Source organism: Sander lucioperca, chromosome 17 (assembly GCF_008315115.2).
Source record: "Sander lucioperca isolate FBNREF2018 chromosome 17, SLUC_FBN_1.2, whole genome shotgun sequence".
In the NCBI taxonomy this organism is placed as follows: Eukaryota; Metazoa; Chordata; class Actinopteri; order Perciformes; family Percidae; genus Sander; species Sander lucioperca.
The window spans coordinates 29,794,360-29,814,474 of NC_050189.1; the positions used below are offsets into that span (position 1 = coordinate 29,794,360).

General features: G+C 42.6%; 1 protein-coding gene and 1 long non-coding RNA gene across 3 annotated transcripts; both read left to right on the plus strand.

Moving 5' to 3' along the window:
- The first annotated feature begins 236 nt into the window (after nucleotides 1–236).
- Nucleotides 237–13,279, plus strand: si:dkey-6n21.12 (schwannomin-interacting protein 1). 2 transcript variants are annotated; one of them, XM_031291135.2, is made up of 7 exons: nucleotides 237–659; nucleotides 4,014–4,271; nucleotides 6,222–6,346; nucleotides 10,942–11,053; nucleotides 11,382–11,507; nucleotides 12,234–12,351; nucleotides 12,433–13,279. In XM_031291135.2, the coding sequence occupies exons 2-7, from the start codon at nucleotides 4,017–4,019 to the stop codon at nucleotides 12,531–12,533; spliced, it is 837 nt and encodes a 278-aa protein (XP_031146995.1). In that variant the 5' UTR covers nucleotides 237–659; nucleotides 4,014–4,016; the 3' UTR covers nucleotides 12,534–13,279. The 2 variants fall into 2 exon arrangements, with proteins under 2 accessions (XP_031146995.1, XP_031146990.1); XM_031291130.2 differs by having other exon boundaries at nucleotides 243–659; nucleotides 4,006–4,271; nucleotides 12,433–13,278.
- Nucleotides 13,280–16,821: 3,542 nt separating this feature from the next.
- Nucleotides 16,822–18,294, plus strand: LOC116044114. The gene is made up of 2 exons (XR_004103613.2): nucleotides 16,822–17,181; nucleotides 17,855–18,294. It is a non-coding gene; the product is annotated as an uncharacterized LOC116044114 (long non-coding RNA).
- Nucleotides 18,295–20,115: the final 1,821 nt, after the last annotated feature.

Genomic DNA, 20,115 nt, shown 5'->3' on the forward strand with positions numbered 1-20,115 from the left:
AAGACTCTTTATCAATCGTTATTACCCCCCTCCGTTAAAAATGAAAAGAAGTCTGTTTTTCTGTCACTCTGACCCACAGCTCAGCTTGTTGTGTGAGAAAAAAAATTACACGAAGTAGCCACTGTAGGCTAATAGTACAGCTAGCAATCAGCTCGCACGGACCCAAATATATTATCAAAAGGGACAGCTGGGGGTCAGCTAGCTGCGTTTAGGTTAAGTTAGCTAACTATCAAGAAGGCATTTATTTTGGAGGCAGTGACAGGAAGTACTAGAGTTGAATTTCCCATTGCCAACTTTTTCCTGTGCGTGAAATTCCTGAAGTTTGTGTGCCCATTGTTTGTTGGGACCAAGAAAGAGTGGATATTTGGCATAATAATAGCCCCCCCAAAAAAAACAAGACCCGCCAAGACACCGTGTACAGTGCAGACTGAGACTCGAACGTCTCTGGTGGTGGACATCATTTTTCGCTTCTTTTTGGTTGGTTGAAGCCGAGGCAGAGGGAGTGAAACTCCTGATGTAAAGGAAGGGAAGGTACGGGGGAAGATAACTAGGAGGAGTTGAGGAAGGAGCGGAGCTAACTAGCTGTTATGTGGCAAAACTCTCAACTACTTCTCCGACAACGAGAGCAGCAGAGCTGTGTTTTTATTTGAGAGAAAGTGGTAAGTTACTTCTTTCTTCTTATATATAAAAATATAAAATAACCGTTTTGTGTGGTAGGCAACATACACGCTATTCTCAGGTCTACATCTATCAAACACACGCTGCTAGTCTCAACCTTTGAATTTAGGCAGGGCCGTTGTGTCAGGGTTTAAAAAAAAAGCTAACGTTACTGAGGGCACGAGTCCAAGTAACGTTAACTCCACTACCGCCAGGAAATTTCTCTTTTCTAACAATTTGACATTTTGTGTAGGCTATTCATTTAACTGTTATGTTGAGGCAAGGGCGTAACTTTGGGTCCAACAGTTAGGGGGGGTTGAGAACTCCACCTATCTAGAAAAAACGTTTGTTTTAACATTGGGGGGACATTATAACCGTCGTCGTCCCCCAGGAAATCATGAGCATTTCAAACGCTTCATTTCCTGCATTCTGGTGAAATTTGGGTCTTTTTTGCATGCAAATGTATTTATTCATGTAAATATCATTATTATATAATTAATTAATCTGCTGTATTGTTTAAAACCTTTCTGCAGATTCAAAACATTACATGTGTTTCGTGATTTTAATTTTTAATTTAATTTTTTAGGAATTATGCACATCTTAACAAATATTTGCTTGCCACAGCATTTAAACTCTTTGACTTCATTACCCTGGCCAGTTTTGATTATCCCCACCCCCTGTAAATTACAACAATATCTGATATATTCCAACTATATCCAGTCCTGGATAAAGTTGGAATATATCACCTCACCCAGGAGGTGAACTGGCACCCCGCCACCAGTCCACACTCTTGCTACGTTTACACGTGGCCGGCTATTTTCATAAACGGACATTTCAACCTCTCCGTTTTCTAAAATAACATTGTGCACAGCTTTCGGTTTTCAGAGAAGTGTTCGTTTACACGTACCCGTATATGCCGTCAAGAGCACGCCAAACCTGTAGGTGGCGGTGTAACGAGAAGCTCGAGTCCACGTTAGCTAATCAGAATCCCGAAAATGGCAACAACAGCAACCAATCACTTCCTCTCTCTTCTCTTCCTCACTTCCTCGGCTGTCTAAACCTCCGTTTGTCTCAGTTTACATGCAAACATGCAAACAAAGTTTTCCAAAATCTCCACTCTGGCCGGAGTTTTTAGAAAGAATTGTTAACCATGTACGTGTAAACGGGGTATCTGAGACGGTCACTTGAAGCGGCCACCCTCCGCTCCCTACTGCCGCCCCAACAGCGTTCACTGTACTGCCGTTCGGCGCTATTTCCAGATTTCAATAAGACTTTTAGAACCGTCTGGATTTTTTTGGTTTGCTGTCTCCTGTGTTCCAAAATATTGATGCATTGATCCCACTCTTTTCCTAATCCACACAAAACTGGCAGCAGGAAATGACATGTATAATGTGAACCAAAATCAGAAAGTGTTATCAGTTATATTCTGTTTTATGTTTCATGAATATTATGTGTCTTACAACAAGGCGTTAGGCTACAGTATGACATTTCAAGCTACCTAGTTTGGAAACAGTCGCACCTTGGGAAATGTGTTTAAAAAAAAAAAAATTGGTTTTAATCAAAGTCAAGTCAACTTTATCAGGGTTTCCTCGGGGTCTTAAAAAGTCTTAAAATTTAAAAAATGTTAGGCCTTAAAGGGGCACTATGCAGTTTGGGCCATTTCTTGGCTGTTTTCTGGCTTTTTGCTGGCAGGTTTCTCTATACAGCTCCCCCTACAGCTTCGGAATACATATTTGGCAGCTCCTATGTTTACTTGTGTCCGACTCCTCGCTCGGTCAGTCTGCCGTCTCCTCTTTCTCTGTTCCTCCGACAATGCTTTCCTAGCTTTCTGCTTCTTTTTTGCCGGCTCAGCCATGACGATAGTGTGAAAAACTCCATCGCTACCTTGCTAGTCGGTTGAATGGGCGTATGAGTGCAGCGCCGTGAAGCAATTCGTTGCATCGCGAGACCTGATATCACGCGATACTTCCTGATGCTGAGGCCGCCGGCCCGCTGGCCCAAAGTTGCAAGGGTGGTTTTTCTGCTCACGGGGGAGCGAGACGAGCACCATTGAACTAAAAAAAAAAAGTCCAATAACCATTCCAATGACTCCGAAGCTGTTCAGTTAAGGACTTTTAAATTAAGCTAAAAAAAAAATAAAAAACTGCACAGTTCCCCTTTTAAAAAGTCTTAAATTCACAGAGTCACGGTATCGGTACTCGTATCAAAAATGTTTGAACGATACCCAGCTCACGTGCAGCTCTATTGTCTGACTCCCAGAAGTAATCGTCCCCCCCCCAATAAATTCCTAAAAAATTCAAAGAAACAGAGGTGGTGAGGTCAGCGCCAGTGGCTACAGTCCTGATTCGAGGCAGCCTATCGTCTTTTTTTCCTAATTTTGACATCATTTAAATCTTACAACATTTTACACTCCAAGCGTTGGGCATCATGTTGAGTGCTCTGCCCCAGTCACTTTTTGAGTTTTGGACAGGGGTGGAATGTGACTAAGTAAGTAACTTTACTCAAGTACTGTACTGAAGTACAAATGTTGAGCTAATTGTACTTTAGAGTCTTTTCTTTTCATGCCACTTTCTACTTCTACTCTGCTACATTTCAGAGAGAAATATTGTACTTTTTACTCTACTACATTCTAGGGCTGTCCTCGACTAAAGAAATTCTTAGTCGACTAACACTTATATGATTTTGTCGATTAATCGATTAGTTGATGTAATCGACAGAGCTGTGCTCTTTGAGAGGTGGTTAAGACTAGAAAAGCACAATATAAATGTAGTTAATTAACCATCTGTAAAACTGACTTTCTCCACAATTAATCCTGCAAAAGCACCACTTTAAGTCTTGTGTTTACCAGAAATGTGCCCATAAGTTTCTTGGAAATGAGTAATTAAGCATAAAAAATGACTCATCAACTAAAGAAATCTTAGTCGACTAAGACCAAAACGACCGATTAGTCGACTAATCGACTAAGAGGTGGCAGCCCTACTACATTCATCTGACATCTTTAGTTACTTTACAAACTAAGATGTTTGCACACAAAACACATGTAGTTTATACAATCTGATGTTTTATTCTAAAGTAAACTAGCCAACAATATAACGGCCTACAAGTCCAGCTGAAATGATTAGACCATTAAACACACAACTGTTTGGATCCTTTACACTTTCTACAATGGGAGGATGTTTCTGCATTGAGTACTTTTACTTCTAATAAGAAAAAAGAACATTTTCTGGATGATACTTACATACTTTTACTTAGGTAACATTTTCAATGCAGGACTTTGACTTGTAACAGAGTATGTTTTACAGTGTGGTTATCAGTACTTAAGTAAAGGATCTGAATGCTTGTTCCGACCCCTGTAGAAGATGGAGGGAGAGAAGGAGCGACAGCGGGAAGAGAAGGAGAGTAACGAGGCAGAAGACGACAGGAGGAGTGATGAAGAGGCTGACAATGACGAGGAGGAGGAGGAGGATGAAGACTCGGAGGGTGCGGCGCTGATCTGGCAGGAGGGCTACGGCGAGGACAGTCTGGGCCTTCCCATCATGCACTGGGAGGCGCTGAGCCTGCGCATCGCCGAGCTGGAGAAGCAGGAAGAGGAGAATAAGGAGAAGAGGGCAAAGGTCAGTGGTGTTCAGTCCGGGGAACACTCGGGCTACGTTGACATTGCTACGTTTTGCAAGTACTTTTGTGACTCTGCATTTTGTTGTACTTTAATGTCGTGACATAGGTCTTAAATTTCATTCGTAAAGGTCTTAAAAAGTCTTAAATTTGACTTGTTGAAACCTGCAGAAACCCTGATACATGCTACCTCCAGTTTATGCCCAGTATACGAGAATATTGATGAGATATTTTGGTTTGGGCGTGTTAGTTTAAATGGAGATTAGTTCTTCTACTGGGGCTAAAAACACTTGTGGGCACGGAGATCGCTTTTGGCTCAAAACTCTGCTTCAAAACCAAAATGTAGCATTGTAAATGTAGCCTCACTTTTATTGTCAGTAATGGAACACTGGCAGGGAAAAGTCATAGGTTGCGTCCGAAATTCCACACCAACTACTAGCTATTTAGTAGCTAAAACAGCATGTGAAATTTTTTAGTATGTCCGAAATCTTAGTATGAAACTAATAGTACGGGAATTGCATACTATTTCTGGTGAAATATTACAGTATGCAACCACTGGACACTACGCCGGCTTAAGCATCCCACAATGCAATGCGGGTAACAACCACGTTCAAAGCGGACAGCAACCAAGGCAGCTCTGTAATGTCAAAAACACTTTAATTTACATTCATACACATAAAAATCTGTGATTTTTATCAACTGCGACTGTTGGTCTAGTTGCTTACCTTTTTCAGTAATTTAAGCATTATCTGGCGATGGCGCTAAAACTGGGATCGGCAGGGGTTACCATGGTTACGCGTCTCCGACGAAGTGACGGTGAAAATTACAGCTTAATGTGTCCAAGAAAGATACACACTACTGCTTATTTACACGAAAGCATGTTGGAACGATAGTACACGTGTTGAGCACGTAGTGCAGAGTAAGCGATTTCGGACGCAACCAACCTTTGGTGGAGTACATGGGTGTAACCCTGAGTCGGGGAAACTCCGAGGGTCAAGTGGACTTGACACCTGGGGGGAGAAAAAAAAAAAGTTGGATACAATCCATGGTTATTATACAAAATCGCAGAAATAATTGATCTAGAGCTGCAAAGATGAATCGATTAGTTGTCAACTATTAAATGAATTGCCAACTATTTTGATAATCGGTTTGAGTTAACAAAAAAATTCCAGCTTCTTAAATGTGAATGTTTTCTGAATATTTTATAGAGCGAACAACTAATCGAGAATATAATTGACAGATTAATAGCCAATGAAAATAATCATTAATGCTGCCCTAAATTGACCAGAGTCGATAACGGGACATCCAGCAGCAGGTGTGTCTTTGACACTGGTCTCACAGCTTTTAAAGGAACTGACGTTTACACGACACAGTGACGCGGGTCAAACCCTTACCCTGACCCAGTTTGTCATCAGTATCAACATGACCCACTGTCTCACAGAGCTACACTGACCTTAGCTAACCACAGTCAACAGGCTATAGTCCAGGCATTCTGAAGAAATCCCAGAAGCAAATGGCAATCACACCAATGAAAAAAGGAAATGAAAGAAAGGAAAAAGGGGCTTCAACGAACGATTAATTTCTTTGTAGATTATTTTATTAATGGATTAGTTGTTTGCTCTCTAAAATGTCAGAAAATGGTGACAAACGTCGATCCGTGTTTCCCAAAGCCCAAGATGACTTCCTCAAATGTCTTCGTTTTGTCCACAACTCAAAGATATCCAGTTTACTGTCACAGAGGAGAGAAGAAACTAGAATATAGTCACATTTAACACGCTGGAATCAGAGAATTTTGACTTTTTTTTCATTAACAAAACAACTCTGAAAGCGATTAATTGGTTATCAAAATAGTTTGAGATTGATTTAATGGTTGACGACTAATCTATGAATGTTTGCAGCCCTAATTTCTGTATCCCACTCTGCTGCCCCTGTAACACCCGCTGGGTTTTCAGAGCGGAGTTTCTCTGGAGCGAGGCAGAGCTCCAGTGAGCTGGGCGGAGGACAGAGGGAGGAGAGCCGAGAGCTGCGAGGACGGAGACGACGCCTGCAACAGCCACGTTCTGGCACTCACCTCCCGGTACACACACACACACACACATACACACACACACACACACACACACACACACAGCCACACACACGCGCACACACACACACACACACACACACACACAGAAAGAGACAGACACACACCACAGACACACAAAGAGAGACAGACACACACACACACATACAGACACACACACACACACACATATATACATACACACACAAACACAGAGAGACAGACACACGCACACACACACAGAAAGAGAGACAGACCGACAGACACACGCACAGACAGAGACACACACACACACACACACACACAGAAAGAGACAGACACACCACAGACACACACACACACACACACACACACACACACACATACATACACACACACACACAGAGACAGACACACGCACACACACACAGAGAGACAGACAGACGCACACACACACACACACAGAAAGAGAGACAGACACATACACATACAGAGACACACACACACACACACACACACACACACACAGAAAGAGACACACACACAGAGAAAGAGAGACAGACACACACACAGAAAGAGACACACACACAGAGAAAGAGAGACACACACACACACACACACACACACACACACACACAGAAAGAGAGACAGACACACACACATACAGAGACACACACACACACGCCACAGACACACACACAAAGAAAGAGAGACAGACACACACAGACAGAAACACACACACACGCCACAGACACACACACACACACACACACACACCTACCTCATAACACTCATGACCTATTACTCACCAGCATGGTGTCATGTGTGGGATGTCGTCTGGATCTGGTGAGCATCATCTCTTGGCCCAACCAGCCCAAATCTGACTGTAGAGGTTGTGTTTGTGTAAAAGAGTCCCAAGAAATCAAAGTCCTCAAGCACAAGACTAACATTGTTGTTGATAGGATCGCTGTTTTAGGTTGCTTCCAGCCCCTACAAGCTGCAGTTTACTGGTCAAACCAACGTTTATGAACTTTTTGTTTAAAAAAAACAAACAAACCCAACAACCTAATTTGAACTATTTCCAACACTGGAAGATGATACAGATCGATACAGATGAAGTGTAGCCTTTGATGTGCTTTGTCAATCAAATCTGGTTGTTTTTGTTTGTTAAATAAATGTTATGGTTCAGCAGATAAAATACCTGATTACCTAGAGCTCAAATATAATATAGGCCTATATTAAACTATACTATGATCCATATGTTAACACCATCTCCTAACTCCTTTTGAATCATAAAAGACTAAGGCTATCTAAAGTTAATTCTTGTTCATTTTCTTTGTTATAGGTCATTGTTTGTTCTTTAAAGGGTTTTAATCTGTGTTTTGGGGATCCTAAACACGCCGTTTTGTACTATAACGTTACATGTCTGCGTTACATTCATTAAGACCCCATCTGAATACATTTGTCATCCAAACAACTCTGAATTGTAGTTTTAAAACTTTTACAGCCAACCAGTAAAATGTCTGGTTTTATTCAGGCTCAAGTCCATAAATACAGTTCGTGGATACGGGCACGGAGACAAACTGAAGGCTCGGTTAGCAACGATTAGCTCTGTTTAGCTGTTAGCTCCGGTTAGCTCCAATTAACTTCATTATAAAGATAAACTCGAGCGGAGACTGCTGCGGAGAAGGTGGACAGCCAGACTCTGATAAATGACGTTCGGGACAGCGGTGTGGCTGCAGCGTTTCTACGGTTGATCAGTACAGATAATCCAGAAAGCCACACCACCACAAGCAGCACGCTGCAAGCCTGAAGTGAATGTTGACGATGTGTCATGCACACACGACTTCACGAGGGGGAGGTGCTGGATGCCGCTGCTCTGGGTGCACTGTAAAAAAAAAAAAAAAAAAACATTGTTGATTGGGGGGGAAAAATGTAATTTGTGAGGACTATGGTTAACTGCTCCTCAGATCTATGCAGGGTAAATCCAGACAGCTAGCTAGACTATCTGTCCCATCTGAGTTTTCTGTCGCACGACTAAAACAACCTTTAAACGTACACGTGTTCCACCAAAACAAGTTCCTTCCCGAGGCTATTTTGCAGAGGCACCGTGGATCCGTCCGGAAGTTAGCGATTGTGATTGGTTTGAAGAAATGGCAATAAACCAGAGCACGTTTGTCTCCCATCCCAGAATGTTGTGTGGACTGGCCAGGCCCTTAATGCCAGACTACTAAACCCTCAACCCCCTCTTTTATGAAAAAACTCAGGAGCAGCTTGACTGTGGATACATGAAGAAGGTTTCAGGATGGGAGACTTTGATGACTTGCACAGAAGCATTTAATGAAATCTGGAGCGAGGAGAATTGGGATGACACAGTACAGTTAAACCACAGTGTGTTATTGTGCAGTGCCGCCCCAAATTCTAGTCTTTCTCTCTCTCTTTGCCTCTCGGCATGTATCTCCCGCTGAGGCTGTCAAGTTTGGTTATGCAGAGATATTGATGGCGCCGTAACATAGGCACCACAAACACAGATGCTCCACCAAATCTCGTTGGTCTAGTTCAGTCTCCGTCTCTCTCTCTCTCTCTCTGGGAAATAGGCTAAGATGCGTGTGAGGCCCCTTTACCCTGTTTCTGCTGGCCTTCAAAAGGAGACGACAGGAACACAACATTCCCTTATCAGCCTAGACTCCCTCCATAGAGACAGAGCACATTTAAGTCCCGCCCCCACCGGAGGGGAAAAGAGCTCTCCGCTCTCCATTGACTTGTATTGCGTGAAGGTGCCTCCTCATCAATTTTGTCTGCTAGCAAACAACAGAAAAATGTTTAAAAGCTGCTGTGTGGTGATATTCACTACCAACAGGGTAAATAACCCGTGACTTAAGTTTATAAAAAGCTGCCGACCCCAAAAACTGAGCTTTTTATGAAGACAAAAGTGGATACAGACGTGAGGAATCAGCAGAGAGAATGGGAAGACTGTGGGATCCTGACACTAAGCCAACGTTGCGTCCGACGACGTTATGTGTGTTAGCTTAACATATAGATATATGGATTAGTTAGCCTAAAACTGACATTTTGATATTTGACAAATGATGAGACTTAAACAGAGGTGTTGTTGCTTCAGCTCCAGTCCTGAAGGGCTGCTATACGTTTTCCAAGCCACTGTTGTTGCTACCTTTTTGAAGCTTTAAAGCTTATAACATATGATTGTTGAATATTCTTTAAGTGTTATATTTGTACTGTTATCGTCTGTATTTAGTGGTCTTTGTCTTGTGTTAAAGGGCAACTATTATATAGCATTTTCAGGATTATACTTGCATTTTGTGTTTGTACAAGAACATGTTTACGTTTTTTTTATGTTTAAAAAAAAAAACTTTCTCATACTGCCCATGGCTGCTGCACCTGTATTCACCCTCTGTAGGAGTGCCTGTCTCTTTAAGCCCCCCCTCCTGACAAAGCTCAGTCTGCTCTGATTGGCCAGCGTGCTTCCTGCCGCTGCTCCGTGTTTCACTAGTATCAGCTGGAGCTACTGCAACAGAGTATATAGCAAGACTTTGTGTCTTTTAATGTCCCAAATTATTTTCCAAAATCTGAGTGTCCAAAATGATGAGGGTCTTATTTGAGACAGGTTAGGGGTTAGGGTAGCACAGGTGGTTTAGCAGGTTCATAATTAATTAAGGACATTGTATGGGAAATTTGGGTCACTAAACCGCACGTATACCAGAGTTTGTACTGTGAAAGATCACCAATAAAGGCTTCTAAACCAAATATTACACAGCCAAACATGTCCCAGCAGTAAAGTAATTGGAATTTAGGGAGAAATGACCAGCATTGGCCGAGACAACGGCTATGTCGCGTTAGCATGTAGCTACTTAAAAGTTAGCAGTATGCTACCGTTAGGTTGTAGTGGAACGGAGCAGCACTTTCTACATTCAAAAATCGCAGATAGAGGCTTCTGAACCAAACCCTACCCAATCGGAATTTAATGACACTGGCAGCCCAGATGACATTGTTTACTGATGTTAGCATGTAGCTACTATAGTTACATACAGTCAAAATAAGGCAAATGAAGGCTTTCAAACCAAATATAACAAACAGAAAATGTTTCAGCAGTAATGTGACCCGGAATTAGGGAGAATTTAACGACACTGGCAGCTAAGATGACATCTTTTACTGCTGTTAGCATGTAGCTACATGGGACAATGTTTACACCGCAGTGGCTTATAAAACAACCACTCCAGTCCTGCCTACCTGGAGCAGATGACCAATCATAGAAGGCCAGTTTAGAGTTGCATAACTCTTAGCCGAGAGTAGAAAAAACTGTTGAAACCGGAGCTTTCAGCATATGTCCCCTTTAAGTCTATTGTAATTGGAATGAATTTTTTTGTATTTTGTGGTATTTGTCAGTGTTGTGTCTCTTGTGAATTGAGTTTTTAGTGTCTGTATATTCTCTGTTGTATGATTTATTGTTATCGGGCCGCCTCCGAAAAGCTTTTAGTAGCTTATTTGAGGTTCCCCTTTTCACACGGCCTACATGTGATCATTGTACCTTCTGAAATTGTGTTTTAATGATAGGAAGGTGACGTGTGAATAAAGACCGTCTGTCTGTCTGTCTGTTTTGTGTCCTCCAGCCTGCAGACCCAGATGAATCTTCAGCTCTGCTTCATCAACGACAGTGAAAGTGAAGAGGAGGAGGACGAGAAGCAGGGCGAGATCAGCCAGAAGGAAAGCAGCAGCACACGGGTAAAGGCCAATTTATGCTTCTGCGTTAAATCCTCGCCATGGGTGCCTATGTGGGTACGTGGAAATGCGGACCCTACGCCGTAGCCTGACGCGCGTCTCTCGAAAACCAAAGAATGACGCTGAATAAATAAAAACATTGATTTACACGTCGCACAACTATTTATGAGGGTGTCCAAACACTTCACTGTGTGACACTTTGTTTCTCTCCTACTATGCCTCTAGAGTCGCTACTCGCTCTGAAGCTAATCCCCGCCACTCTCTTTTTATCTCATGTACGTATGTCCTCTCCACGTTCCTCCCGCCCCGTTGTCCATCCCTGCTGATGAAGAGAGGGAGCGTTCAGGTCCATAAGAACCCTCCGCCTGCTGCCAAGCCGGAGAAACCCAAATCCAGAGGCTTCCGGAACACTCTGAGGAACCTCCGAGACCGGCTGAGAACAGACCACAAAACACTGGTGAGAGATACACTCCTCATCCTGCTCATCTCTTTCACTCCCAAAAACAGTTCATCACAGCTCCTCTATCCTCTCCTTTCATCCTTTCCTCCTCCTCCTTCTCTCTCCTTTCATCCTTTCCTCCTCCTCCTTCTCTCTCCTTTCATCCTTTCCTCCTTCTCTATCCTCTCCTTTCATCCTTTCCTCCTCCTCCTTCTCTCTCCTTTCATCCTTTCCTCCTTCTCTCTCCTCTCCTTTCATCCTTTCCTCATTCTCTCTCCTATCCATTCCTCCTTCTTCATCCTCTCCTTTCATCCTTTCCTGTTCTCTTCCCTTACCTTCTCTCTCTCCTCTTTTTTGTCCTTTATCTTCCTCCTCTCTCCTCTCTTTGCATCCTTTCATCCTCTCCTCCTCCTCCTTTCCTTTCATCCTCTTCTCTCATCTTTTCTCGTCCTCCACCCTCCTCCTCTCCTTTATCCTCTCCTTCTCTCCTCTCTCACCTCCTCGCTCCTCTTTTTGTCTTCTATCCTCCTCCTCTCCTTTTATGCTCTCACTCTCTCACCTCTCTTTCCATCCTTTCTCCTCTCCTTTTCTCCTCTCTGCTCCTCTCCGTGCATCCTATCCTCCTCCTCTCTCCCGTCCTTTCATCCTCTCTCCTCTTCCTCCTTCTCTCTCCTCCTTTAATCCTCTCCTTCTCTCTCCTCTCTTGCATCCTCTCTCCTCTCCTTTTGTCCTCTCTCCTCTCAGGCTGCAGCTCGTAGTGATCCTGTAGTCCAGAGACGACACGTGGAGCGCAGTGATTTACAAAACTTCAGCATTAAGGACCTGAATGCTCTCTGCACATCTCTCAGCCAGACCATCCAAGGTATGTACACACACTATTAATTTAAAAAACGCATTTTGAACCTCTTGATGGTTTCTTTTTTTCTCCATCTGTCCCCGTCAGACCTGAGCTCAGACCTGGTGGGCCGCCTGCAGGTGCGAGACCAGCTGAGGACGGAGCAGGACGCCATGCTGCTGGAGGTTCAGGACCTGACATCGCTGTGAGCCTGAAGTTCCGCCGTCGAGCCCGTGGCTCTGTCCCACAAAACACTTGAACGAGTGTCAAGTCTGTGAACGTTGTCGTGAGTCAGACGGTGTCACAGTGGCCTCCGCAAACATCTCAGTCAGGGCTGACCAGCCAATCACTGTGAAGACTGTCCCTCCCTGAAAAGGACCATGACATTCATTTGCATAGTATTTTTTCAATGTTATTGTCTGTGTTGTGTATTTATAAGGGAAATGTTGTCTCACTAAAGGATAGTGTCCACCAGCAGTGGTGTAAAACTCACGTTGTTGCCGTACAGTACAGGTAACAACTAATACTGAGTTGGACACAACATCCAGGCAGTGGATGTTGGCCTTCATAGGAACATGCCAGGGTTTCCCCCATTGTATTGCAGGCCTGGTGGCCCACCTGGCCAAAGTGCCCCACAAGGCCTAAACCACTGGGAATTATTTTGTAATGTATTTTAAAGACGTTTTTTTAAACTAGTTACAGTGGGGCGGCTCGGTTGGAAAATCTCCAGTAAGCTTGATATTATGAACGTCTGTTACATTCAAGCCATGGCCAAATGAGTTGCTACAAAGCTAATTAAAACTATCAGCTCCACAACTCTCTCTGGATTTCTCAGTATGGCTATGTTCAGAAGATTGTGTCATCCAGCGACTTTCACGCACAGAAACTCCAATAATGACCTCTTCTGAAGAGTCGCATCATGTTTTTTTAATCCTCCGTGTCCTCCTTGGCTACTAGCAACTGCGTGGAGGAGGGGTTGGGGCGTGTGCACGTGCGTGATCACGGAAGGCCTGCGTCATGGGGGAGACAAAAACTACGCACTGTAGCTTTTAGCACTGACCTAATGCAGGGCCCTGTGGTATCTATCTTATAGCTTTTTGAAATTCTCAATTCCGCGATTCTGTCCATGATTCTGTTATCACAGAAACTATTGGGCTCTACATTAATGCTTACATCAGTCTGTGACTGGCCCCCGGCCAAAGACGCTTGCCATCGGGCTTAACAACTTTTCTGGTTGAAACCTTGCACGCTGCCATTTTTTGGGGAAATACGCTTGTTTCTCTTGGATGAGTACCAGTTTGATCTCCAGCGTGTCCACAGCAGTTTAAGGTCTGGGTCATGTTAAACCCAGTTTAGCAGCAAGACTGGAAGACTTATCCTTACAGTGTTTAGTTCCCTCCTTTACACACCATCCTAAAAGCCGTTACACACTGGGTCCAAAACTCCAATGCAAAAAAAAAAAAATGCATTCAATTATTTGAATAAATTTTGCACATGAAAAATGTCTGAATTGTACACTTGTACATTTCATTTTGTTTTTGTGTATCTGGTCAGTAATGGAATCTCTCAGCCAAACTGGATGAGAGGATGGTGAGTTTGAATTTGGATCATCATGTTTTCGTTTGTTTACAGAGCTTTTTCCTGTTAGCGTCACTCACATTTAAAGAGCCCCTATTATGCTTTTTTGGATTTTTCACGTCTTGGTGTGTAGTTTTTTTGTGTACAGTATGTAATTGATGTATGAGCCCATTTCACTCCAAATGGAGCTTTCTCTCCCACAGACAGCACTTTTTCTCAACTGCCTGAAACGCCTCGCCCACATTCCTGTTTAAAATTCCTCAAATAGTGATGTCACAGATTGAGAAAGCCAGTCCAGTTTTTCATATGTGCTGCCCATTGGTGCTGCCTGAGCAAGCACAGCGCACCTTGTGGCTTGTTTGAATTTGGTTGACCAATCAGAACAGAGTGGGCCAGCTGACCAATCAGAGCAGACTGGGCTTTTCAGGAAGGCTGGCCAGGAGCTCAGACAGAGCGTTTCAGACAGGAGCTGCAGCAATGGGCCGTATGATAAACCATATGTATGTTTAACATCAAAGCATGTAAACCTATTCTAGTCGACCCCAGGAGTATAAATATGACGCTGAAAACAAGCATAAAGGGGGCTCTTTAACCATCAGGTTATTTGTTGTTGCAGTGACCTCAGCTTGTGCTGAAGACTTACAGTACGTGTCCATTGTCAGTGTAATTTCCCGAGTCGCAGGCTCCTCATTTGCATAAAGTTAAATCCAGCCAACTTTATGCAAATGAGGAGCGGGCAGTTCGGCTTGCCGTCTCTCAAAACCCCCCCGAAAAAAATCTTTTAAACTGGCCCTTGTCGTTCTGAAATGAAGACACATTCAGCAACTGCATGGCCTATTTCTGGTATAAAAATGTTTCAGTAACGCATTTCGGTGAACTATTTTCGGGGGGGAAAAAAGAGATGGTATTCCAAACGAGCCGCCATTATGGTCGGTTTTGAAATCCGGGAGCAGACAGCCCCCCGGTGAAGCATTTGTCCAATCAGGTGTAGCCATCCCAGTTGTAGGGGGGTGGAGCCTGTTTTCTATGCCTGTCAGTGGTCAGTGAAGAGAAACTTATAACTACTAGAGGCGAGCTCACTAGCGTGCAATGCTGGGAAGCGGGGCGATTCCTGCCGTGTAAACAAACGTGTATATGGAAAAGTACCATTAGATCATTCACGACAAGACAGCCTGACCCACCGGATGTAGACTGTTGGTAAAAGCCTACCGTTGGCCGCCTATTTGAGAGGGAATTCTCCTCTCCTTTCTGCTCTCTCCGCTAACTATTTTTGCAAGGGCTCCGTCGCTGCATCCGGGGCTTAGCGCCACCCAAGACAATTGTGATTGGTTTGAAGAAATACAAAAAAAAAAACGTTTTCGTTTGCGAGAAAGAAAAGAAACTGAAAGGATTTAACCACCTGCTTGCTTTCACACAAACATGTCACATGTTAATTCAGACTTGGTGTGTAAATATCTCCACTCAGCGATGCGTGTTCGTACTGCAGACAGAAATAGACGAGCACTTTTCCCCCCTGCTTCCAGTTAATGCTAAAGCCGGATAAAAAGTGACCAGACCAATCAAATCAGTGGACTGAGAGACAAACACTGATACTTATCTCATTTGAGGGTTTTAAGGCAAGACCATTAAACACACAACTGTTTGGATGGTTTCCAGTTTCTAAAATGGGAGGATTTTTCTGCATTGAGTACTTTTACTTTTAATACTTTAAGTACTTTTTCCTGGTGATACTTACATACTTTTCAACAATTTCAACGCAGGACTTCGACTTGTAACAGAGTATTTTTACAGTGTGTTATTAGTACTTCTACTTAAGCAAAGGATCTGAATACTTCTTCCACCACTGCTGCTAATTCTGCCAATCTGTTTTCTACTTTTGTGTTATGTTCTCTGATGATTTCAGAAAATGTCTTTTTTTATTATTATTATTCATGTGTATCTTTGTGTAGGCTTTTTAGGTGGAGTTGTAAAGAACTAAATGGGATCTTACGTACAACAAATTAAATATATATATTTTTTTTCACCAAACTTTTATATCTAAGTGAAAATATTTTGATCTTTATATTCAAATCAGTTCATTTTGTGTAAGTCTTGGCACATGTTTTTTATATTTTTCCTCTGAGCAAATACTATACACTATACAAAAAGAAAGCGTACCTGTTATCTACCCCCGTATTGCGATTGTTTCAACTGTAAACTGTATAAAATATGTGTCTCTGTTACATCCCCCGTAGGTTTCTGAAGAGATTCCTATTAGATGCCAAATCGGATCCTTCTTGTGGTCCGTCTGCCTCTGATTGGCTTACCCTGGTATTCTTACCCTAACCAATCTCCCCCTCCTCATGCCTAAACCTAAGCACGTTGCCATGTCTAGGGGATCCGATCTTAGCCTGGCTCTGCCCTCCTACGTACTTGTGCTCAATTTTAATTTTCGCGGGTTTTCTCTGGCCAAATCTTTACCAGTCCAATCAGCGAACAGGGAGTCAGAATCAGGGGGAGGGAGTGGCTGAGAACTGACGTTGAGGTTGACTTGTTTAATGGAACGTGGTCAACTCGGGGGTGACGTCATTGCCAGATCCGACTTCCGAGGTAAAAGGAACGCAGTATGACTCCCTTTTAGAGCCAGCCTCAAGTGACCACTCTGTGAACTGCAGTTTTTTTGGCACTTCCACATTGGTGTAATTTTTCTGCACCAGAGGTTTTCTGCTTTGTTTCAATGCGTCCTTGTGCCAGCGACAGGTGCACCTTGTGAACCGGTCGCAGCACGTGGTTAACTACTACTACGTACTTTGATTTAGGAAAAGAGCGTTGGTTTGGGTATGTTTGTTACCTATAGCTTAAGTTACGCACATAAATGAAGTATGTTACATAAGTAAGTTTAAAAAAAACTCGACATTGACGTTTGGTTTCACACAGCAGTCACCTGGGTTGACCCATCCGTCCACGCCAATCTCTCTAAATGGACTTTGATTAGAAACATATTTGTGATACGTCAAACACTTTATCTCTGGGAGGAAATACATTTCCCTCAAAACATAAACGAGAATGCAGTTTAGTTGTATAGGAAGGTACTTTTTAGGAGACAGGGCTGGTTAATTTTACCCCACTCAAGAGTTTTTACCTGGCATTTATTAGAAACCAGCAATTATTTGAGCATCAGCTTTTATTCTGTTTTGACAGCATTTATACAAGGTACTAGCATACCATCATTGTGCCAGAGTGGCTGGTATTTTTTTTCCTTTAACAAGACAACGACACAGCTGATGGTCAGCTTAGTGTGTCAGGCTTTAACAGATGTGAGTAGACATTACAGTACTCTCATCTTTTAGTATTTTGGAGACAAATCATTTCATCTACACTTTTAGACACTTATGTGTTAATATGAAGGAATTTACTGTAGTGATTTTTCACAGGTGGTTTTCTGTATTTTGATTTTTGGATTAACAGAAATGTCCATTAAAGGTACAAAGGATATACTGTAAATCTACAGAATGTTCCATTTTTGGATTAAAGGTGCGGTAGGTAGGATTGCGAAGATCCAGGACTTAGCCAAAAAATTTGAACATCAACAACTTCTCAGTCCCTCCTCTCTTTCTGCTAAAGCCCAAAACGGTCTCCTAAGCCCCTCCCCCTACAAGGGAGAATGTCTGTGCATGAGCAGTGATTGACACGCAGTTAGACACCCTCCCTGGCCCTGATTGGTGCATCTGAACAGGGAGCGGTGGATTTTTGCAAATCACACTACAGGCTATAGGTGGTGCCAGAGGAGCCGGATGTTTTTTTTAATTACCTGCTTCATGTAGTTCTACTGGAACATAGGGTCAGTTTCAGCAAATATGACAGGAAGTTAGTTTTATAAGGCTTACCTACTGCATCTTTAACAGAAATGTCCGTAAACTTCATTGAAAAGGTACTGGTAATTTTCTGGCAGGACATTATCCGTTTTGCTAAGGATTTTTTTTTCTTACAGTGTAATCACTGTCTCATAGTAGTCAGTGTTGACATTGTTATAATAACCATGACCACAGTCCTTCCCTAACCTTAAAGATTAATTTAAGATTAAAATGTCATTGCAAATTGTGCAACCAACAGTGCCTCCACATCCACTTGATTAACATCACGTTAATTTGAATTAGTTAAGATATATAAGATATTCTCTATGTAAAACGAGATCCCGTTAAACTCCTTGTTTTATTTACAGACTATTGTATTGGCTGTCGGCTTGTATTAATCTGTGTATTGAAATTAACTTTAACGTCAATTAACTTGATTAATTGCACGCTCCAGTACTGTGTTTTGAATTTTGGTGGTGGTTCGACCATTTTGTTTCCATTTGATAACATTGATGTGCCTTTAAATGAATAAAGTATTAGTCCAGTCAGTTTCAGAGAAGAACGTGTGAGCAGTGTCTTTACACTGAGCAGGTTTATGTGCTGGGTTACCTGCCTGTAACTCTTTGTATTCAATTTGATTTTATTCATAGTGTCAAATCTTAACAGAAGTAATCTCCAGACACTTTATCATTAGAGTAGGTCTAGACCACACTAATTTATAGACCCAACAATTCCCCCCCCAAGAGCAACCCCTCATAACGGCGAGGAAAAACTTTTAACAGGCAGAAACCTCGGACAGAAGCTAGCTCTTGGTGGGCAGAGAAGTATGATTCATAATAATTATAGCAGTAGATATGAATGAATTAATCATTTTATTATTGTGTCATGCATTAAAAAAACATATGCCCAGGCCAAACGGGCTTACAAGACAACATTATTTATAGCAAGGGACCAGATACCAGAATAGTAACATAAGTTAAACTAATAAACCTGGTCTTTTTTGCCATGCTTTATGGCCCTGACACACCAACCCGATAATCAGCCATTGGACAGTCTGGCGAGGTCGGTGACTCGAGTCTGTTCGGTGTGTTCCGTGCTGTCGTCCCTCGGAGGAGCTGTCGGCCTTCATTTTGGCCGACCTGACATGCTTGGCCGGAGGGCAGGCAGTCGGACTCTTCTTTTAAACTGATCTTTGTCGATCTGCAATGAAGACAGATTCAGCAACTGTATGGCCTATTTCTCGCTTAAAATGTTTTCAGAAACACGTTTCAGTGAACTATTTTCGTAAAATACGACATCGTATTTCGAACAAGCCGCCATTACTATCGGCTGGAGAAGTCATTTCCGGTTTTCATTTTTTTCCATTATGTTTCGCAGAATGTACGCTCAAGACGGCGTCGCTTCGGTGTGTTCCGACGCAGCTGCAGCCACAATCCAGGTGTCACCACAATCCAAGGAAATCTGCAAGAAGAGAACGCACAAGGACTCTGGGGAAGAAGCTAAGTATGCATTGCATGGGTGTGTGTGTGTTTCTGTTGCTGGGTAAGTTGTGGTTGTTGTTAAATTAGTCAAATTTGCTCCTCAGTTAAGAATTTTTAGGATTGGCTGGACACATTTTACACATTGATTCGTACTTCCGCGAGTAGCTAAATTGTTCATATATTTCTTATAGTGTTATACAGTATATATATATATATATTGCATGTCATTCCATAGGTAACTCGCGATCACGCATTATTTATCTGTTATATACTTTACTTGATCTACAGTACTTCTTAATGGACTGCATGTAGGGGAATGGATTACAATAGAAATATATTTCACTTTTTCCCTGATGGTCTGAATAAGTCGCTATAATCGCTAAGTCGCTTTTATAAGATTCTTTTTTTTGTGTGCAGTTTTAGGCCATTATTGTTGATGGGACAGCTTAGACTTGAAAGGGGAGAGATAAGGGCAACGACATGCAGCAAAGGGCCGCAGGTTGGAACCAAACCACTGGCTGATGCGTCGAGGACTGAGCCTCTGCATATGGGCGTGCGCTCTACCAGGTGAGCTACCCAGGCCACCTTTCAGTCTCTTTTATAAATAAATCTATAAAAATCTAACCAGAAAGTCACCAAGTTGGCAACAGTGCATCGCTTCCGGATTTCCCAAACTACGGAGCAGACCGAGGGTCAAATCACAGAACACACGCGTGTTTTTCGCACATTAAAAACATTAGTGGCGTTAAAAGGAATTTGATAGGAACTGAATATAGATTTTAGGGGAAGAGTTTAGGTTGTTTTTTCCTAACTTGGGCTACGGTGTAGATTACGTTTAATTGGGAGGAAAGTTGGGGATTTGGGGTCGCTATTGGGCACCAAAACCAAACCAGGCTATA